We start from the raw sequence: 20,142 nt of genomic DNA, 5'->3' as shown, positions 1-20,142 counted from the left end.
GAGGAGGGCAGAGTATCAAAATACCAGCCATATAAAACCTGAAATCATTTATAATTACTCCATGTCTCATTATAACCGGAGAGCAAAGCCTGCAGGTTTAGCTCCTACTGACTTCAGAGGACAGACCACCGGGACGCTCCGTCTGGCTTCTGGGTTTTCCTGCCTATTTTTCCGGCCAGCGAACCATTCCGCCACCTAGTGGTCCTTTTTCAGACCACTTGGTCTCCTGTACCGTTCAAAAACGCACAATATGTCTATAAATAATTGTAGGATATTTTAAGGAAGTGCTGAGATATTCCGTTTTCCAATAACTAAGGTATTTGTCACTTTGGCACAGTGAGAAACGTCAGAGGATAAAAACACTAGACTCCAAGCAAAACTCAGATGTCCCAGCTTTTACTAGCATGTAAACGCACCATCTACACACTAATCTGGGAGCTTCCCCGAAGCGTGAAACGAGTCTCAAAAATAGTTGTGCACTCATAACCGGATCTGTGCGTAAATGCAGTTTTGTATGTGTACCAGGTGATTTGTGTACTTTATCAACATTTATAGTAGGAGAAGGTTTATTTTATTTTTAAGTTTTACAAATCGAGTATTACACACAGATATTTTTACGCACGCACAAATCATTTTACACACACGCACAGATATTTTGAGACTATTTTCACTCCATACCTGTGGCTTACAAATAGCTGTCTGGTTGAACGATGTGTGTGAGCGAAGGGGGTTGAGGGGCGGATTCTTAGAGACTCCCTGTTATACTCAGCCCCGGTTTCAGACGAACAAGGGGGGAATCAATTTTTTGGGGGGCAAAATTAATGTACGTAGCTGAACATAGTCAATAACATCGGTACCCTACAGGCTACTTTGTTTACAAGCTTAAGGTGCTGTATTGATACTAGCTAGTCATCTTTTACCTAACTTTACCTGCATCCAGCAGCTTCACTCAACAGTCGGTTAGTTTGGGGGAAAAACTGAAAAGTTCTTTGTGTTTTGCTGCCATGATTCTAACACCTGCGAAGCTCCACACAGCAGCAGCAGCAGCAGCAGCAGCAGCAGCAGGTCTCCTTCACTGCCACAGGTGGAAACCCAGCGCGAGCGTCGTAGCGCTCATGTTGCGTTTAAAGGCGGCTCGGAAAAACAGGTCACAACATGTTAACAACGGACCTTCTGTCCCAATTCTCACATTGTTGCTGCTTGTAAAGCTGCACACTTGAAACCTGATGTGACTTTGACTGAATCCACACTTCACAGAAAGCCGTAGGGCGGCACTGAGTGTTGGGACACCGGGCCTTTATCAACCTGCCTCTGATTTCACTGCAGACCTTCTACTTCCTGGTTCTGAAAGAAAAAACTACAAACCAGGTGAGCTGTGACGTGATCAGTTAAACAGCAATCCTCAACTTTACTTTCAGTTTGGATTCACCTGTCCAGCTCTCCAGTCCGGTTCTACTGTGGTTCTGTTGGGTCTCAGTCTGTTCAGATGATCNGAGTTTCTAAAAGGAAGGATAAACTTTTAATGTGAGACGAAAGCAGGCAGACATTCCTCAAAAGGTAATAAAACAATGTAAAGATTAGCCTCCATGGAGGGAAAAACATGAACTGCCCCTTTAATGTTCAAATAAATCCATCATGTGAGGCACCAACAGGAACATCTGGACCTCCTTCCTTGGTTCCTGAGAACTTTGGATCATCAAACTAAAGGGAAACATGTTACCATGGAGACGATGAAGTCCAAATTGGATTATTGGTTGTGCAACATTTAAAGAACTTCAAAATATAAAACGGGTCCGTTTAGACCCACAGTCTCTACCCAGAGCTTCTACGTGTCCATCAATATCATATATATATATATACTATTATATTAAAGTCATAAACATTTAACCGAGTCTTATTCTGTTTGCATCAACTTAATTTTGCCTTATGAAACAGTTTTGAAATCCAATATAAATATTAACACACAGACAGAAGTGGATTTAGTTTTGATGTTGATATTTGGGTCGTTCTTTAAATATGAATTTGGTTTCCAGACATTAATGCTGAAAAAATGTTTCTATGACTTAATTTAATGTTTCCAGTTTTATCTCTCAGATTCAAACATCATTGGCCAACATGGCTGATCATCAACCATCAGATATTATCTGATGTGGATCTGATCCAGCAGTGGGTCTCCAACAGACCATCTGGTTCTGAATGAAGCTCCATCAGAACCTCTTGGATCAGACTGGAAATGACTCCTGGTTCTTCTCCATGTCAGAGCTCAACACCAACTTCACCCAACTGTCCTCAGTCATTTAAACCAACATGATTGTCTCAGAATCAGATCTTTCTGCTCTTTAATGAGGCTGGACATTATTCAGGAGGATCAGTGATCAGGAACATGTTGGAGGATCAGACCGGTTCTGATGGGAATCATTTAGTTGATGATCTGTCTGGTTCTGTTGGGTCTCACAGGAAGAGCTACAAGTCTACAGATTTCAGCTTCAGCTGTATAAAGACAAACTCATAGAGCTGGCTGCACATACAACTACTCTTTAACGACTCTCCTGAGAAGCCAATCAGAGGAGGAGCAGCTGATCTGTTTCCAGTTCTAATGCTGTAAAGATGATCAGAGCTGATGAATGATGTGTGTTTCCTCTGCAGGTGAAGCTAGAAAGTGTGTGTGAGCTGAAGTGAATTCAGCAGCATGGATCAGTGTGAGGACAGAGAGGAGGGAGTCCTCACACTGAGGAAGATTAAACTTCTTTATTTGAGATCTGCTGGAACTCAATAAAACTGAAATGGTCCAGAAGTTCTGCTGGTTGTTGGTGGGATCAGCAGGAACATTAAACATTTACAACATCATCAATCAATCAATCAAATTTATTTATGTAGTACATTTCACATTTCAGTTCAAAGTGCTTTAAATCATAAAAGCACAAAGTCATAAAAACATGATACCTTCACTAATTTCAGAAACCAGTTACACACATTGCATTTCATCATCAGTAAACATCATATATGTTGGTCGATGTTCCAGTGATTATGTGTTGAAAGTGGCTGTAAATAAATGGGAGTTTAGACTTGATTTAAAGAAACTCAGTATTTCAGCTGTTTTGCAGTTTTCTAGAAGTTTGTTCCAGATTTGTGGTGCATAGATATGATGTATGTTAAAGTTTATTCTCTGAGCTACAGGAAGCCAGTGGAAGGATTTTAGAACCTGGTTGATGGAACTACTTGGATCATCAGGTTCACATCCAGAAATCACTTCATGGACCTTCTGATTGTCTCTGTGAGGACAGACATCATGTCAGCTTATTTGTCTCTGCACCAGTATTAGATCTGCTGACAGTCTGAACAATTTGAAATCCCAGTTCAAGTCCCACTGTTTAAAATCTACTGGGTGATTCTGGTGTTGTGGGTCTTCATCCTTTTAGTTCATCTTCATCTTTTTAACTTCTTTGGTTTGTGTTCCTGTGGTGCTCTGTTTTTCTGTTTGATAGATTTTATTGTGAAACTCTTGGTGATTTCCTCAGTGAAAACTGCTGTATGAATATTTCCTGACTTCCTAATTGTTCCTGGTTCCTCCACAGAGTGGACCCGCAGAGCTCGGAGGTTCCCAGTGGTCCATCTACCCAGCAGCATCAAGCACAGCTGGACTCCATATTTATGGTCTGTACATGAACAACAACTACTTTTCCATGGTTCTGTTCACAGTCGTCTCCATGCTGCACTTTATAGACCAGAGGACTGTCAGTCTGTCCAACATGGACCTGATGTTTGGCTCCATGACTTCAGTCTGATGTTTCCTTCATGTATTATTCTGTTCCAGCTGCTGGAGGAAAACATTGTCAATTTTGTGAAGAACGAGCTGAAGAAGATCCAAAAGGTTCTGAGTCCAGATCACCCAGGATGGTCAGAGTGTGAGAAAGATGATGAGGAGGAGTTGGAAGGTGAGGATGAAGAGCAGAGGAGATGCAGCAGAGAGGCACTGATGAAGATCACACTGAACTTCCTGAGGAGGATGAAGCAGGAGGAGCTGGCTGACCGTCTGCAGAGCAGTAAGAGGATTTCTACAAAGATTTAACCTGATGGAGAAATTGCAAATTTTTGACTGGCCACACCAAAAGTAGAAACAAGGTTATCCAGGGGCGATTTGAGTTATTTCCTAATTCTAAATGTTTAACTTCTTAAATTTCCAATGATATCTAACACATGGAAATCAAAACAAAATGAAAAAAAGAGATGGTCATTTGAATTTTCTCTCCAATATATTTTTTGAGAAAACTCCTTTTAAAGTTTTCCCCAAAACTGCTTTGCAACCGGGGAGTGTTCACAAAAGCTGTTCATTTACATTACTTTACATTATTCCCATCAGTATTGACTGTCAACAAATAAGCAGACAAACTCTCTCAAAAACCAGCTTATATCTTGCTAATCTAGCTCAAAATTTATTTATTTTTTAGAAGTTTTCAGTTTTTATTTGTTTTTTCAACAAGGCTGTGAGCTTCTGAACCTTTCTAATGGAGTCGTCTATGAATCCAAACTTTTGTGAATTGAGGGAGAGAAACAGAAACTTTAACTTGCTGTCACCACAAGCATTATTTTTATTGAAAATTATACACAGTTTTCATTTTAATACACTAACAAAGTCTTTCACACCATCATCCTCTTCTACGCAGTGGCTTTCCAGTTAGTATTGAATATTTATGATGGCGTACGCATATATTAATGACTAAGTATGACTGATATGTGAAAACTACTAATATGATTTAAAAAGATGATCATCTGTGCTGTCATTCTGTGTACACAAAAGCTACAAAAAGTACACCGATGTCTCACTCCAACCCTTCACTGTTGGACCCTTCTTCCCCAGAAACGTTGGAGTCCTCGTTGCTTCCTGAACTATATGGCTCAAAAAATAGGGTTGTAGTCCTACAGTAGAACCAGCTCCACTATATGTAATTTCAAATACGATCAATTTCAGCAATCAATATGCATTCAATAAATACAGTTAAATATAAGTTACATTCATGAAAGATCTAATAAATATACACCATATAAATTAGCTGATATGTAATATAAGGCACCTTAATATTAAGGTGCTAATGCATTCTATCCCTGATTCTATAAGGGATAGAATCACATTTCTTCAAATTATCTACAGAAGTTAATTTTATTTCTTTTCTAATTTTACTTTTTTTCTTAATTTAGAAGATCATGCACTTTGTCAACACCAACTTAAATCTCATCTGAAGAAGAAGTTCCAGTATGTGTTTGAGGGAATCGCTAAAGCAGGAAGTCCAACCCTTCTGAACCAGATCTACACAGAGCTCTACATCACAGAGGGAGGGACTGGAGAGGTCAATGATGAACATGAGGTCAGACAGATTGAAACVGCATCCAGGAAACCACACAGACYAGAAACAACAATCAGAMAAGAAGACATCTTTAAAGTCCCACCTGGAAGAGATCAACCAATCAGAACAGTGATGACAAAGGGAGTGGCTGGCATTGGRAAAACWGTCTTAACACAGAAGTTCACTCTGGACTGGGCTGAAGACAAAGCCCACCAGAACATCCAGTTCATATTTCCATTCACCTTCAGAGAGCTGAATGTGBTGAAAGAGAAAAAGTTCAGCTTGGTGGAACTAATTCATCACTTCTTTACTGAAACCAAAGAAATCTGCAGCTTTGAACACTTCMAGGTTCTGTTCATCTTTGATGGCTTGGATGAGAGCAGAATTCCGCTGGACTTCCACAATAAGGAGATCCTGACTGATGCTACAGAGTCCAGCTCAGTGGATGTTCTGCTGATAAACCTCATCAGGGGGAAACTGCTTCCCTCTGCTCTCCTCTGGATAACCACACGACCTGCAGCAGCCAATCAGATTCCTCCTGAGTGTGTTGGCATGGTAACAGAGGTCAGAGGGTTCACTGACCCACAGAAGGATGAGTATTTCAGGAAGAGATTCAGAAATAAGAAGAAGGGCAGCAGGATCATCTCCCACATGAAGACATCACRAAGCCTCCACATCATGTGCCACATCCCAGTCTTCTGCTGGATCACTGCTACAGTTCTGGAGGAGGTGTTAAAGACCAGAGAGGGAGGAAAGCTGCCCAGAACCCTGACTGAGATGTACATCCACTTCCTGGTGGTTCAGACCAAAGTGAGGAAGGTCAAGTATGATGGAGGAGCTGAAACAGATCCACACTGGAGTCCAGAGGGCAGGAAGATGATTGAGTCTCTGGGAAAACTGGCTTTTGATCAGCTGCAGAAAGGAAACCTGATCTTCTATGAATCAGACCTGACAGAGTGTGGCATCGATATCAGAGCAGCCTCAGTGTACTCAGGAGTGTTCACACAGATCTTTAGAGAGGAGAGAGGGCTGTACCAGGMCAAGGTGTTCTGCTTYRTCCATCTGAGTGTTCAAGAGTTTCTGGCTGCTCTGCATGTCCATCTGATCTTTATCGATTCTGGAATCAACCTGATGGAAGATACACAAACATCTCAGGAGTCTGAACCAAAGTCTCTCCATCAGAGAGCTGTTGACCAGGCCTTACAGAGTCCAAATGGACATCTGGACTTGTTCCTCCGCTTCCTTCTGGGGCTTTCACTGCAGACCAATCAGAGACTCCTACATGGTCTCATGAAACAGACGGGAAGTGGCACACAGACCAACCAGGAAACAATTCAGTACATCAAGGAGAAGATCAATGAGAATGAGTCTGCAGAGAAAAGCATCAATCTGTTCCACTGTCTGAATGAACTGAATGATCATTCTCTAGTGGAAAAGATCCAACGGTCTCTGAGTTCAGGAAGTCTCCCCAGAGATAAACTGTCTCCTTCTCAGTGGTCAGCTCTGGGTTTCATCTTACTGTCGTCAGGAGAAGATCTGGATGAGTTTGATCTGAAGAAAAACTCTGCTTCAGATGAGGCTCTTCTGAGGCTGCTGCCAGTGGTTAAAGCCTCCAACAAAGCTCTGTAAGAACACAAATTGTTACTTCAATCATAGTTGGTAGATTGAAATCTGCTAATGATGATATAGATTTGTATTGTTTCAGTTTATTTATGAACCACCTCACAACAAAAGTCAAGATGTGTAAAATCAGACAGTTCCATCGATCTTTTTAAGTATAACATTGGTGACTAGAAAGAAAGAAACATATATTTTGATTACTTGTCTAATACCAGATTTTTCTCTCCGTCTCCTCAGACTGAGTGTCTGTAACCTCTCAGAGAGAAGCTGTGAAGCTCTGTCCTCAGTTCTCAGCTCCCAGTCCTCCAGTCTCAGARAACTGGACCTGAGTAACAACAACCTGCAGGATTCAGGAGTGAAGCTTCTCTCTGCTGGACTGAAGAGTCCAAACTGCACACTCAAAACTCTCAGGTAAAATGTTCTCAATGCTGGAGAAACCAGATTTCTGTCCATTACCTGTTTTCAGAGATTATTTAAATATTAATTAAAATTTAGATTTACCAATTTTTCTCATCTTTGCTCTGTTCCCTGTGAATACAAACCTTTGCTTTATTCTTTATCTCAGATTAATTTCTTGACTGTTGTCAGTGAGATTACAGCTATCTAAGATGGGAATTATTGGATTTTTAAAAAGCGGTTTTACTACCACTTACTTTTTTCAGACATGAGTAATTTAAGTTAAAAAAATATTTACAACACCGTTACAGTTGGTCATAATAAAGAGTTAATGTAATTTAGCACAGCATGTTGAAACTGTATTCATCTGACCGGGAGTTAAATGGTTGAAAACAATCATCGCTGCTGATTGGCTGAGAAAGTTCAGTATTTGTTGTAAACCAATCAGAGGCAGACGGAAGCATTTAGAGTCACAAACACTGAAGCTCTACGTGACTTAATCTGAATTGAGAAATGAATGAATCAGTTAATGAACTGATTTCCACTCAAATGATTAACAGATCATTCATGAATGATGCAAAACTACTACAGAGCAGATTCATACTGCACTGCCAAACAGCCTTTAGCACAATGATATGCAAGAATATTCTAAAGTTTTCAGCAAGACCCTTGATTCTTTACTTACTGGATGTGAACCAGAAAGGACTAAAACTTTAATAAAATTGGTTTTGGTGAGCTTTATATTTTAAATAGTTACCTTTCATGTGTTTTTGCTAATTAATAAATCCCCATTTAAGCTCTGTCACTGTTGACAGAGAGCAGAAAACTTATTTTTTAACACAGAAAATGGAATACTGTTCAACAAATGAGCATTCTGACAGTATCATATTCAAATTAATGTTAATAATTATGTGTTAATTATTTGTCTTATTCCTTGTTCTAATTAAATTGCTGGCATATATTTAAACTGCTCTGATTCTAGTTCTAATTACACTAAGTTCACCACTAGTGAATCTACACTGCAAAAACACAAAGTCTACCAAGTGTTCTTAATCTAGTTTCCAGTGCAAATATCTTACTAAACTTGAAATTTCACATTTTGGAATTTGAAAATGTACTTGTTCCACTGGTAGAATAGCAAGACATTTTGCCCATGTTGGAGAAAGGCACCAGAACCCCTCACAACCCAACTAGGGATGAGTGTATAATGATGGATGGATGGATGGATGGATGGATAGTTTGTTTGTTAGAAGGTCTGGTATGGAGATGTGACTGTGCAATCCAACTCTAATGTGGACCAAAAAAAAAACTCTGGTTCACCAAGGTCTTGGTTCAGTTGAAATGAACTCTGGCGCAGTGCAAATACGATGGGAATGCAAATGGACCAGAAATCGCTCCAAAAGTAGGAAGCGAACTATAGCGCAGGCAATTCTGGGTCAATTAAGGTACAATAAATGTGCAAGTCTTAACAGTTCAGGTTGAAATAGATTGTGGTCTTTTAACAGAAAAATGTTAATCTATTGATATGTAATACTGTCTGCTCTGTGGTTTTAGCTGAGGTGTTTGGTTGCCATGACAACCAAACACTTTTCACTGTGTTGGCTTTTCTGTTGGTACAGAAAAGCCAACACAGAGAGCAAAGAAAAGCAGAATATATGTGGTTTAAAGTTGTTTTACAATTATCAGCATTATTTTCCCATTGCTGTTGTGCGCTGCAGCTGGTGTAATTCTTAAAACTTCGATAAAAACTGGACTAATTGCCTCATTTGTTTGTAGAACATAATTTTTTCTATAAGTTTGGTTCATTTGACAGTGCAGTGTGAAAGTGGATTTCACCAGCTGAAAATGTAACAAATGTAAAGTCCTGTTGGACTGTCAGGTGTAAAATCACTAAAGCTTTTTAAACACAAGATCAACAGATCCACCAGGATTATTAGTTTATCTTTGGTGTTTTAGTTCTAGTTTGAAGAAAACTACAGGCTGTCCTCTTAGATTGTGTCAGTTTGTTGAGATTGGTTCAATGTCACTTTTTATCAGCTACAAATCAGAACATGGTTTTATATTTTATTATTAACCACTTAAGTTCCACTTTCATTGTCTCTTTTTCTTTTCAAACTGACTAGTTCTTTATTCTCCCTGTTCTCATCATGTGTTGAATTGTGTGTCTGCAGCTTGTCAGGCTGTCTGATCTCAGAGGAAGGCTGTGCTTCTCTGGCCTCAGCTCTGACCTTTAACCCCTCCCATCTGAAAGAGTTGGACCTGAGCTACAATGATCCAGGAGACTCAGGAGTGAAGCTGCTGTCGGCTGGACAGAAGGATCCAAACTGGAGACTGGAAACTCTGAGGTATGGAGGAACTGATGGAGGAGCAGAGGAGAAATGACAAAAGCCCTTTTCGCTCTGCAGGGTCCGGCCTGGCCCGGTCCGGCTCGGTTCGACATTGTCCTATTGGTGCTATGGCCCTGATAATTTTTCATTGGGCAGGATACGTCATGTAAATCGACATGCTGCTAAAGCTACCGAGGCAATCTCCATAGCAACCGCAGGACAGTTTTCTTCTTGGGCCTCCCGTCCCACTTTTTCTGTATGGGCTCATGAGCGAGGAAGCTGAGGGAAACATTTACCTCAGCTTTACATTTAACGAAAAAAAAAATCTCATCTGAATGTGGTGTTTGTCAGAGGTGTGTGAAGATGGAAGCCTCTCCCTGGTTTCAGTCTGAGCTCAGAGATCAAATCTTTGGTTCTTGTTGAACTCTTTGTTGGATGTGATGCAGCTTCTCCTTTTTAATGTTTGTATTTCAGGATATCACAGTGAGGCCACAGCAGGTTTTTAGCAGCAGGTTGTTTAGTGTTTCACTCCTTCATCAGAGAGGATGGAGCAGGTATCCAGGTGTTGATCAGAGTTTAGATTGATTGTATTTAAATGGTGATTATTAAATCAGGTTGAGCTTCCAGAAATGTTTCCTGATGTCCTTTTAGGCTTCAGTGAGTTTCTTCAGGTTGTTACTGAGGGATTTCCTTTCTCCTCTCTGTTGGAGCTTTTGGAGCCAAATGTTGGACTGTCTCAGTGGAGGACAGTGTGTGTGTGTGTTACATGTAATGTCCATGTTTGCTGCTGAGACTGATGGTCTGACCCCCCTCCTCCTTTCAGGGTGGAGCCTGCTGGAGTCCGATGGTTGACACCAGGTCTGAGGAAGTGTAAGTGTGTTTTTCATCTGATTCATGACAACAAAGCAGCTCAAACTGTCACATCACTCATTCAGGAGAAATCAAAGATCAATAAATGATCAATAACTGAAGCTGCATTGTGTTTGTTCTCCATCAGATTCCTGTCAACTCACCATTGACACAAACTCATTGAATCAATACCTCAAAGTTTGTGAAGACAACAGGAATGTGACACGTGTGAAGGAGCGTCAGTCATATCCTGATCATCCAGACAGATTTGAATGTCATCACAATGTCCTGTATACAACTGGTCTGACTGGTCGCTGTTACTGGGAGGTCGAGTGGAGAGGAGGAGTTGATATAGCAGTGAGTTACAGAAGAATCATGAGAAAAGGAGAGAATAGAGAGTGTGTGTTTGGAGAGAACGATCATTCCTGGTGTCTGTACTGCTCTAATGATGGTCACTTTGTCAGGCACAATGACATGAGAACATATCTCCCTTCCTCCTCTGTCTTTAGCAGAATAGCAGTGTATGTGGACTGTCCTGCTGGCATTCTGTCCTTCTACAGAGTTTCCTCTGACTCTCTGATCCATCTTTACACCTTCAACACCACATTCACTGAACCTCTCTATGCTGGGTTTGGGCTCTGGTCCAGTTCTGGTTCTTCTGTGTTTCTGAGCTGAGTTGAGTCTAAAACGTTTAAAAAGTCTAAAGGGTCTTCTCCTGTCAGATAAACTCGCCGTTAAAGTCAGAAATAAAAGTAAAGTTTATTTTTAAAGCACAATTCAGCCACAAGGTAGTTCAAAGTTCTTTTCCCCATAATAACATAATACAGTATTAAATTATGAAACATTAAATGTTGTCTGATGACAAAATAATGAAGCAGACATGCATCAGGTATATTGATCAATGTTACAATTATTATGAATCAAAGACAACTGCAAACAGGTGGGTTGATTTACAGGAGCTCAGTGTTTCAGCTGATTTACAGTTTTCTGGAAGTTTGTTCCAGATTTGTGATGCATAGAAGCTGAATGCTGCTTCTCCTCGTTTAGTTCTGATGCAGAGCAGAACCAGAACCAGAACCTGAGGGGTCTGGAAGGTTCATACAACAGCAGATCTTTAATGTATTGTGGTGCTAAACCATTCAGTGATTTATAAACTAACAGTATTTTAAAGTCTATTTTCTGAGCTACAGGGAGTAGAACTGGGATTCTACTTTCTACTATCTTTCTGGTTTTAGTGAGAACGGCAAAATTATTATCAGTAGTTTATTAGCCAGCGTTGACAGATTCCCCCACATGTAAATAAGAGTAACTAAGAGTGAAATAATTTAAACCTTAAATGAGCAGGAGATTGTAAAATCACAAACCTGATGAGGCCAACTCGCAGGCCAAAGGTTTGGAGTTTTAAATTTTGGATTTTGTCTCAGTGTTGCTGCTTCATACTGGATCTACCAAGAATGAGTTTAAGGATTTTAATTAGATTTTTGATGCTCCATCTGCCCATTGGGGAAAACTTTTACCATGGATTTTTACCATGTTTTCCACACAAAGAAAACATGGTAAAAAATGGATCAACCCAGAAATGTGTGGTATGAGCCTCTCTCTCTGACTCGTTGCAAATTTATTACATTCAAAAATTCACTCAGCCAGTGTCCATTTGATTTGTGAGACAATTAGATATCACAGTTGCAAAGCACCACTTCCTCCAGTCTGTAGTGATTTTATGTTTAACAGTCTACACACTACTAAACACAGTATAACGAACTTTCTGCCTCTAAAGCCGCCTCACAACTTCTACGTCTTAAGCAGTCGTTCTGTGATCCAGGGGAAAAGTTAGGGAATTTATTAGCCTGGCGACTACGACAATTACAAAATGAGAAAGATATTACTTCAGTCGAAAATAACGAGGGACAGATTATCACTGATCCATTAGAAATCAATGACATTTTTAAGGTCTTTTTAAACAGCTCAGACATAACGCAGAAGGAACAAGAGCAGAATGTTTTCTTAGATATCCTCCAAATTACCAATATCTCAGAATGAATGAGTACAGATCTCAGTGCAGCTATAACTAAAGAAGAAATATCTATAGCAGTAGATCATTTGAAAATAAATAAAGCCCCAGGCCCAGATGGACAGCTGACAGAATTGTATAAGAAATGTAAAGCTAAACTGCTAGACCTGCTTTTTGACATGTAGTTGGACTCATTTGAAAAGGGAATTCTTCCTGCCTCGTTAAGACGAGCCTTGATTACTTTGCTGCCCAAACCTGGCAAACCTTGTAATAAATGTGAAAATCTAAGACCAATAAGTCTTAAAGTCAATTTAAAGATTCTATGTAAAATTTTGGCTCGAAGATTGGAGAGAATATTGCCCGAAATAATTACTTGTGACCAAAATGGGTTTATTGTAGGAAGACAGGGATTTCATAATGTGAGACGAGTGTTGGATATTATTTATTATATGGATGAAAAAACAGACACAGCTTTGTTATCATTGGATGCCGAAAAGGCCTTTGATAGATAGAGTTGAATGGCTCTATTTATTTGAGATATTGAGAAGATTTGGCTGTGAGGACAATTTCTGTTGGTGGGTTAAACTTTTATACAATGAGCCTTATGCTGAAATAGTAACAAATGGAGTTATATCTAAATCATTCAAAATTAAGCGAGGTTGCAGGCAGGGGTGCCCTCTGTCCCCCTTATTATTTATTCTGGCAATAGAACCGTTTGCCATTGCGGTGCGGTCTCATAAAAACACAACAGGTTTGACAATAGGCCAACAGTGTCGTGATCCGTATTTCTATGTGTTTATTTTCGAGTTTCTGTGTGATCCTGTTCCCTGTTAGTCCTGTCTCTGCGTCTTTCCCCGTTGATTGTCTCCCAGGTGTGTCTCGTTCCCGTGATTGCCCCGTGTGTATTTAGTCTCACCTGTTGTCTGTGTTCTTCGTCGGGTCCTTGTCTATTGGTCTGTTCCCGTTGATGCCTGTTTCCCCGTGCTGTTCTCTGTTTGGATCATTATCATTAAATTCATCATATTTTCACTACATCCTGGGTCAAGCCTCGTCCACTTCCTCACCGTAACCTACCACCTCATGACAAACAGGAACTTCGAATTGCTTTATTTGCTGACGATGTCATTCTTTTTTGGAAAAACTGAAAGATTCTATTCCAGCCTTGTTAGATCTAATAACACATTTGGAAGAATATCAGGATATAAAGTAAATAAAGACAAATCTTCGTTAATGTTACTCAATTCAGAAGAAAGAAACAGTGTGGGGAATGCTTTCCAATTCAAAAAGGTAAACTGTTTTACATATTTGGGGATTAGGAGAGTACCATGTATAAATGACATTGTTGCAGTTAACTATAACCCCATGATAGACTCAATTACTGCCTCTGTAGACAGATGGAACAACCTGCCCTTTTCACTTTTAGCACAAATCAATGTTCTTAAATCCAACATGCCCAGACTTTTGTATTTGTTTTAGAACATCCCACTGCCGCTTCCTGCCAATTTACTCTCGGCAATAAAAAAATATTTTCATAGAATAATAGACGACTCAGGCTACGTTTAACACTTTTGTACCTCCCGTATGATAGTGGAGGGATCCTCTGAGTCTTTATGGAAGCTCAATGCCTGGAGGGAGGATTTACAGGAGAACTTGCCTTCAGAGGACGGGGAGAAGGCGTGTGCTGAAGCACAAACTACCAATACGCCTCAAAGTTCTGCAATATAATTGGCTAATGAGAACATATGTGACGCCAGAAAAGCTTAATGAGTATAATAATGGTGCCATCCCAGACATTACCATTGGAAAAGATTGCTTGCATTATAAAAGGGAAACTATCGCTATTTCCAAATATTTGGGGTCCTCTTATGTAATATATAGTGAGCATGGATATGAGGGGTGGATGAGGGACAGTTACTGGTGGCCCCCTGCAGTGCAGTGTCCTAAGACAATGTCCTTTATTTGTATACTTCTTTACTTTAAAAAATACATTCAAGTTTGTATTTTTTGAACCATGCACAATACTAAAATAATTTGGGCTAACTCCTGAAAATAGAGAAACTGTTGTTACTGTAGTTGTTGTTTTTTCTCAGGGTTGTCAGGGCGTTGGGGGTTCGGGGAGTTGATTTCTTTTCTCATACACTGTATCCAGTAGGTGCTGCTCTAAAATCTCAATGTCTTTACTGGCAAGGAAAGACAAGTTGAATCCTGGACAATATTTTAGCTACCTTTTTAGCGCAGTTATGTCTTGTATATTATTGAAAGCATTGTTGTAAAACCAATAAAGGTAATGTTGGAAAAAATAAACAGTCTACACACTGTGAAAGTGCTGCTTCCTCCCAGAGAGGCAGCAGCTCTTGGTATGTTCAGGGGTCTTATGTATGAAAGAGTTTGCAGTTTTCACACTAAAACTTGGGGTACAGACAATTTTAGAAAAGTGCGGCACACAAAAACATCTGGATGCATAAAGCCGTGCGCCTTTCCTTTATAAATCCCAATTTGTGAGAAATGGAGCAGCTGCTGGTCCACCCTGTCGCCAGAGATGCTTTCTGTCCATAAGGCGCTTTCACAAAGCGGGCGGCTCCACTGGCTGCAGCTGGACCGGTACCGGTACTGTTGGGCTCTACCGGTACCGGTACTGATCATCCTGCTCAGATCCAGGATGATCAGTCTGGATGAATCTAAAGCTGATCAACCATCAGATCCATCTGACCTGTGATCAGTCCTCCCTCTGAACTCTTCAGATGTTCTCCATCAGAGCTCCTCAGGTAGCGGCTCACCTGGATCAGCTGCTGATGGACCTGATCAGAACCAAACCTGGTGGGTCCATCTGCTGTCCAGCCTGTTTTCTCTTCAGTCAGAATGAAATGAGCCACAGAAGCTTTCAGACGATGAGCTTTATCTTTATGAGACAAACTGAGGAAGTTATTTACACTGGAGTGAGGCTTTCACATTCTTTAGTTTTGTTTATTTTGTGTGTGTTAGGTTATTGTCAGGATAATTGTTGTTCAGTTTCATCGTTTAACCAATAAAATTTTAAAATCATGGGGAAAAAAATCGTGTCTGATGCTTCTTGATCTAAATATCTGAACGTCGTCAGATTTCAGTGTATTTAGGTGAATTTTGGAACCAGAACATCATCGTTTAAACTTCATTTAGCTCAAATTGTCCAGTTTGTGCTGAAATGATTTCCAGTAACAGGCTCTGAGTTGTCTGGGTTTCCACGGCGACGCTCTGAGTTGTCTGGGTTTCCACGGCGACGCTCTGAAACCCTCAGATGAATATCTGTCGGGAGATATTAACTAACTTTATTTGTTTCATCAATATAAAATTCAAACATAAAATTTTTTATCATGTTTGGTTGTTTAGTTTTTTCATTCATAAATTAATTTCTACATTTTCTCACATTAAGTTATAATTAAACATAAAATCTTAACTTTTATTGATACTTTTCTTTTTCAGATGTTAGAATATTTTTATTTGAGCCGCAATGAGATTTTGGATTAGATTAGGATTAGAGTGACTGAGTGAATAAAATAAGACACTTAATCACCAGATTAACTCTTCGTCAGGTAAATAAAAGCCTTTAGTGAATGAATGAATGAAAGAAAGAATAAATGAATGAATGAATGAATGAATGAATGAATGAATGAATGAATCTACAATAATGAGGATTAGATGGGAGCAAAACTCCTGGTCTGGTTGTTTGGATCATTTAACAAACTGACATTTAACTGAAACATCAACAAAGGACTGAAACTTCACACACACACTTCACACACACCTCACACACACACTTCACACACCTCACACACACACTTCACACACCTCACACACACCACACACATACATCACACACACCACACACACACCTCACATACCTCACACACACCACACACACACTTCACACACACATTTCACACACACCTTTACATTTTGTCCTATTTTAAGTTTGATTCTTTAAATTATTTAAATTATTGATCATAATGTACTTGTGGTTTTATATGATTTATCTGATATCTTTGCCATTTTAACATTTATTCACTTCTTGTCAGTTTCTGTGCGGCAGTTGTACTTTTTAGCAACACAATGCCTAAACAGTGACCAGTCCGCCATTTTGGATGCTAAGGTTACGACACGGGGACCTTCTGTCCCAATTCTCACATTGTTGCTGCTTGTAAAGCTGCACACTTGAAACCTGAAGTGACTTTGACTGAATCCACACTTCACAGAAAGCCGTAGGGCGGCACTGAGTGTTGGGACACCGGGCCTTTATCAACCTGCCTCTGATTTCACTGCAGACCTTCTACTTCCTGGTTCTGAAAGAAAAAACTACAAACCAGGTGAGCTGTGATGTGATCAGTTACACAACAATCCTCAACTTTACTTTCAGTTTGGATTCACCTGTCCAGCTCTCCAGTCCGGTTCTACTGTTTTTCTGTTGGGTCTCAGTCTTTTCAGATGATCTTCAACTCTTTGGACTGTTTGAACAAACTGTAAGTTTGTTTTGTTTCCTTCTTGAACTTTGTCTTCAGGAACTTTTCTGCTTGTTTCTCTGTGATGTTTGGAGAAAATGTTCACTTCTGATTCCAGCTCAAATTTCATCTCTGCTGGATGGAGGTTAAACTACAGGATTATTAGATTATTGATGAACTGGAATCAACAGGATGAACATGTTTGATTGGATGTTTCTTTCTTTTCTTCTCTGAACAAACTGCTTCAAGTTTTTATTTCCTGGAATCAAACTCTGGTTTCCTCCATTAATGGTCCCGTCCAAAACTTCAACCTAGTCGACATTAGTCAAAGACTAGAAGTAAATTGTTGAATAGTTCATATTTGATGAACCAGATATTCCACTTGTAGAGTTTGATTGAACATCAGGAACTATTTTATTTCATAGACTGAATCAGTGAATGTAAATGTAGCTCCATGTCTCCATCTAGTGGACTGATGGTAGAAGTGCAGGTTGAATCAGTGAATGTAAATGTTGCTCCATGTCTCCRTCTGGTGGACTGATGGTAGAAGTGCAGCAGCTGATGCAGCTTCCTCTGATAGGCGGCAGAGAAGAAGAGCCAATCAGAGGAGGAGCAGCTGATCTGTTTCCAGCTCTAATGATGTAAAGATGATCAGAGCTGATGAATGATGTGTGTTTCCTCTGCAGGTGAAGCTACAAAGTGTGTGTGAGCTGAAGTGAATTCAGCAGCATGGATCAGTGTGAGGACAGAGAGGAGGGAGTCCCTCCCTCTAAAACCACTCTGTGTGGGGAAGATGAGAGCCAAAGCAAAGGTCAGAGGTGAGGTCACCATCTCTAAGTGTCCACAGCCCTTTTCACACAGCATTCACTACATCAGGCCCAAACAGACGTGGTGATGAAGCTGCTGCTCCTCTTTGCTGCTTCATCCAGACTGAACAGAGCAGCTCAGCCTGGTTCAGTGTTTCTTCCAGACAGCAAGTCAGTGATGCAGAAGCAGCTGAGTGACAGCAGCCTGTTGGTTAGAGCTCTGGGCTNCTGAAGTGAATTCAGCAGCATGGATCAGTGTGAGGACAGAGAGGAGGGAGTCCCTCCCTCTAAAACCACTCTGTGTGGGGAAGATGAGAGCCAAAGCAAAGGTCAGAGGTGAGGTCACCATCTCTAAGTGTCCACAGCCCTTTTCACACAGCATTCACTACATCAGGCCCAAACAGACGTGGTGATGAAGCTGCTGCTCCTCTTTGCTGCTTCATCCAGACTGAACAGAGCAGCTCAGCCTGGTTCAGTGTTTCTTCCAGACAGCAAGTCAGTGATGCAGAAGCAGCTGAGTGACAGCAGCCTGTTGGTTAGAGCTCTGGGCTCCAGCAGGACACAGATGGAGAGAATCACCAACTTCAAACACATTTCCTGATCTGGATGATCAACATGATTCATCTTTGAAAGGATGACTCGTTTTAAATATTTTATACAATATACAAAAGTTTTATCATGGTCTAGCTCTAAGTGTATGATTTCAAAAGTAGAATTTGGTTTGACAACTGTTATCATGGTTTCAAAAAGTGTGATGGACCAACAGATCAAAGATCATAGAGCTGTTCAATAAGGAGAGATCAACATAGCAAGGCTGAAATCTTAACCAGTGACTAGTTTTACTCCCTCAAGAGTTTAGAGTTGTGGCATTCTTCAGCTCTTAAATATCTCAATGGATTTATTTATTTTCAATTGAGCTTCAGACTAGCTTACTGAATTAAACAATATCAAAAATGTGTTCAGCTATGCTCAGGTCTGAATACTTCAAAATATTGTTCATGAACAGCTTGTTAGCAAAACAAGGTGAAATCAAACAACCAAATCATTATTGTTTTTTTCTTTAAGACATTTTAAGACCTATTCACAAGTCTTTTCCCATTCTGGAGGCTGGCAGCTGAGACACTTGGGTTTGAGAACTGCTGTTTATGTGTTTTTTTCTTGGCTTGCATCCAGTCGGATGTAAATGAACAAGTCGCTGATTCCTCAAATCTGCTGACAGTGTGCACAGTTTGAAGTGCCAGTTTTTAAAATGTCTGATGGGTGATTCTGATGTTTCTGGTCTTCATCTTTAATTCATCTTCTTCTTTTACCTTCTTTATATTGTGTTCATGTACTGCGTTGTACTGTTTTTCTGACAGGCTTCCCAAGAGCAGCTGTAACTACTATCTAGTAGCTTTCCACCAACAGTGTAGGAGTGTGTGCATGAATGAATTAATGTAGAGTGAAGCACTTTGAGGTCTTCTGGACTTGATGAAGTGCTAGACATGTACAAGCCATTTCTCATTAACCATTTGCTGCGTGATGCTGTTTTTCCTGTTTGGGGGATTTTTACTGTGAAACTCTTGGTAATTTCCTCAGTGAAAACTGCTGTATGAATATTTCCTGCCTTCCTAATTGTTCCTGGTTCCTCCACAGAGTGGACCAGCAGAACTCAGAGGTTCCCAGTAATCCGTCTGCCCAGCAGCATCAAGCACAGCTGGACTCCATATTTATGGTCTGTACATGAACAACAACTACTTTTCCATGGTTCTGTTCACAGTCATCTCCATGCTGCACTTTATAGACCAGAGGACTGTCAGTCTGTCCAACATGGACCTGATGTTTGGCTCCATGACTTCAGTCTGATGTTTCCTTCATGTATTATTCTGTCCCAGCTGCTGGAGGAAAACATTGTTACTTTTGTGAAGAATGAGCTGAAGAAGATCCAAAAGGTTCTGAGTCCAGATGACCCAGAATGTTCAGAGAGTCAGAGAGATGATGAGGAGGAGTTGGAAGGTGAGGATGAAGAGCAGAGGAGGAGCAGCAGAGAGGCAGTGAGGAAGATCACACTGAACTTCCTGAAGAGGATGAAGCAGGAGGAGCTGGCTGACCATCTGCAGAGCAGTAAGAGGATTTCTACAAAGATTTAACCTGATGGAGAAATTACACATTTTTGACTGGCCACACCAAAAGTAGAAACAAGGTTATTTGGGGATGTTTTGAGTTATTTCCTGATTCTAAAAGTGTATGACCGGTGTCAGAGTCTGATCCGCATTGCCGGCAGTAAGTCGGGCTCGTTTCCGGTGAGAGTTGGACTCCGCCAAGGCTGCCCTTTGTCAC

At 40.4% G+C, this 20,142-nt stretch overlaps 1 protein-coding gene across 4 annotated transcripts; it reads left to right on the top strand.

Moving 5' to 3' along the window:
- The first annotated feature begins 1,501 nt into the window (after positions 1 to 1,501).
- LOC103477372 (protein NLRC3-like) lies at positions 1,502 to 19,924 on the top strand. 4 transcript variants are annotated; one of them, XM_017308871.1, is made up of 12 exons: positions 1,502 to 3,654; positions 3,815 to 4,043; positions 5,197 to 6,967; positions 7,200 to 7,373; positions 9,530 to 9,703; positions 10,509 to 10,555; positions 10,683 to 10,779; positions 16,766 to 16,885; positions 16,995 to 17,038; positions 17,704 to 17,835; positions 19,459 to 19,537; positions 19,698 to 19,924. In XM_017308871.1, the coding sequence occupies exons 1-8, from the start codon at positions 3,652 to 3,654 to the stop codon at positions 16,782 to 16,784; spliced, it is 2,514 nt and encodes an 837-aa protein (XP_017164360.1). In that variant the 5' UTR covers positions 1,502 to 3,651; the 3' UTR covers positions 16,785 to 16,885; positions 16,995 to 17,038; positions 17,704 to 17,835; positions 19,459 to 19,537; positions 19,698 to 19,924. The 4 variants fall into 4 exon arrangements, with proteins under 4 accessions (XP_017164360.1, XP_008428674.1, XP_017164359.1 ...); XM_008430452.2 differs by having other exon boundaries at positions 10,683 to 10,891; positions 16,775 to 16,885; XM_017308870.1 differs by lacking the exon at positions 16,995 to 17,038 and having other exon boundaries at positions 10,683 to 10,891; positions 16,775 to 16,885.
- Positions 19,925 to 20,142: the final 218 nt, after the last annotated feature.

This window comes from Poecilia reticulata, linkage group LG15 (genome assembly GCF_000633615.1).
Source record: "Poecilia reticulata strain Guanapo linkage group LG15, Guppy_female_1.0+MT, whole genome shotgun sequence".
Classification (NCBI taxonomy): Eukaryota; Metazoa; Chordata; class Actinopteri; order Cyprinodontiformes; family Poeciliidae; genus Poecilia; species Poecilia reticulata.
The sequence above is the reverse complement of the archived record's forward strand: the minus strand, read 5'-3'. Positions and strand labels throughout refer to the sequence as shown.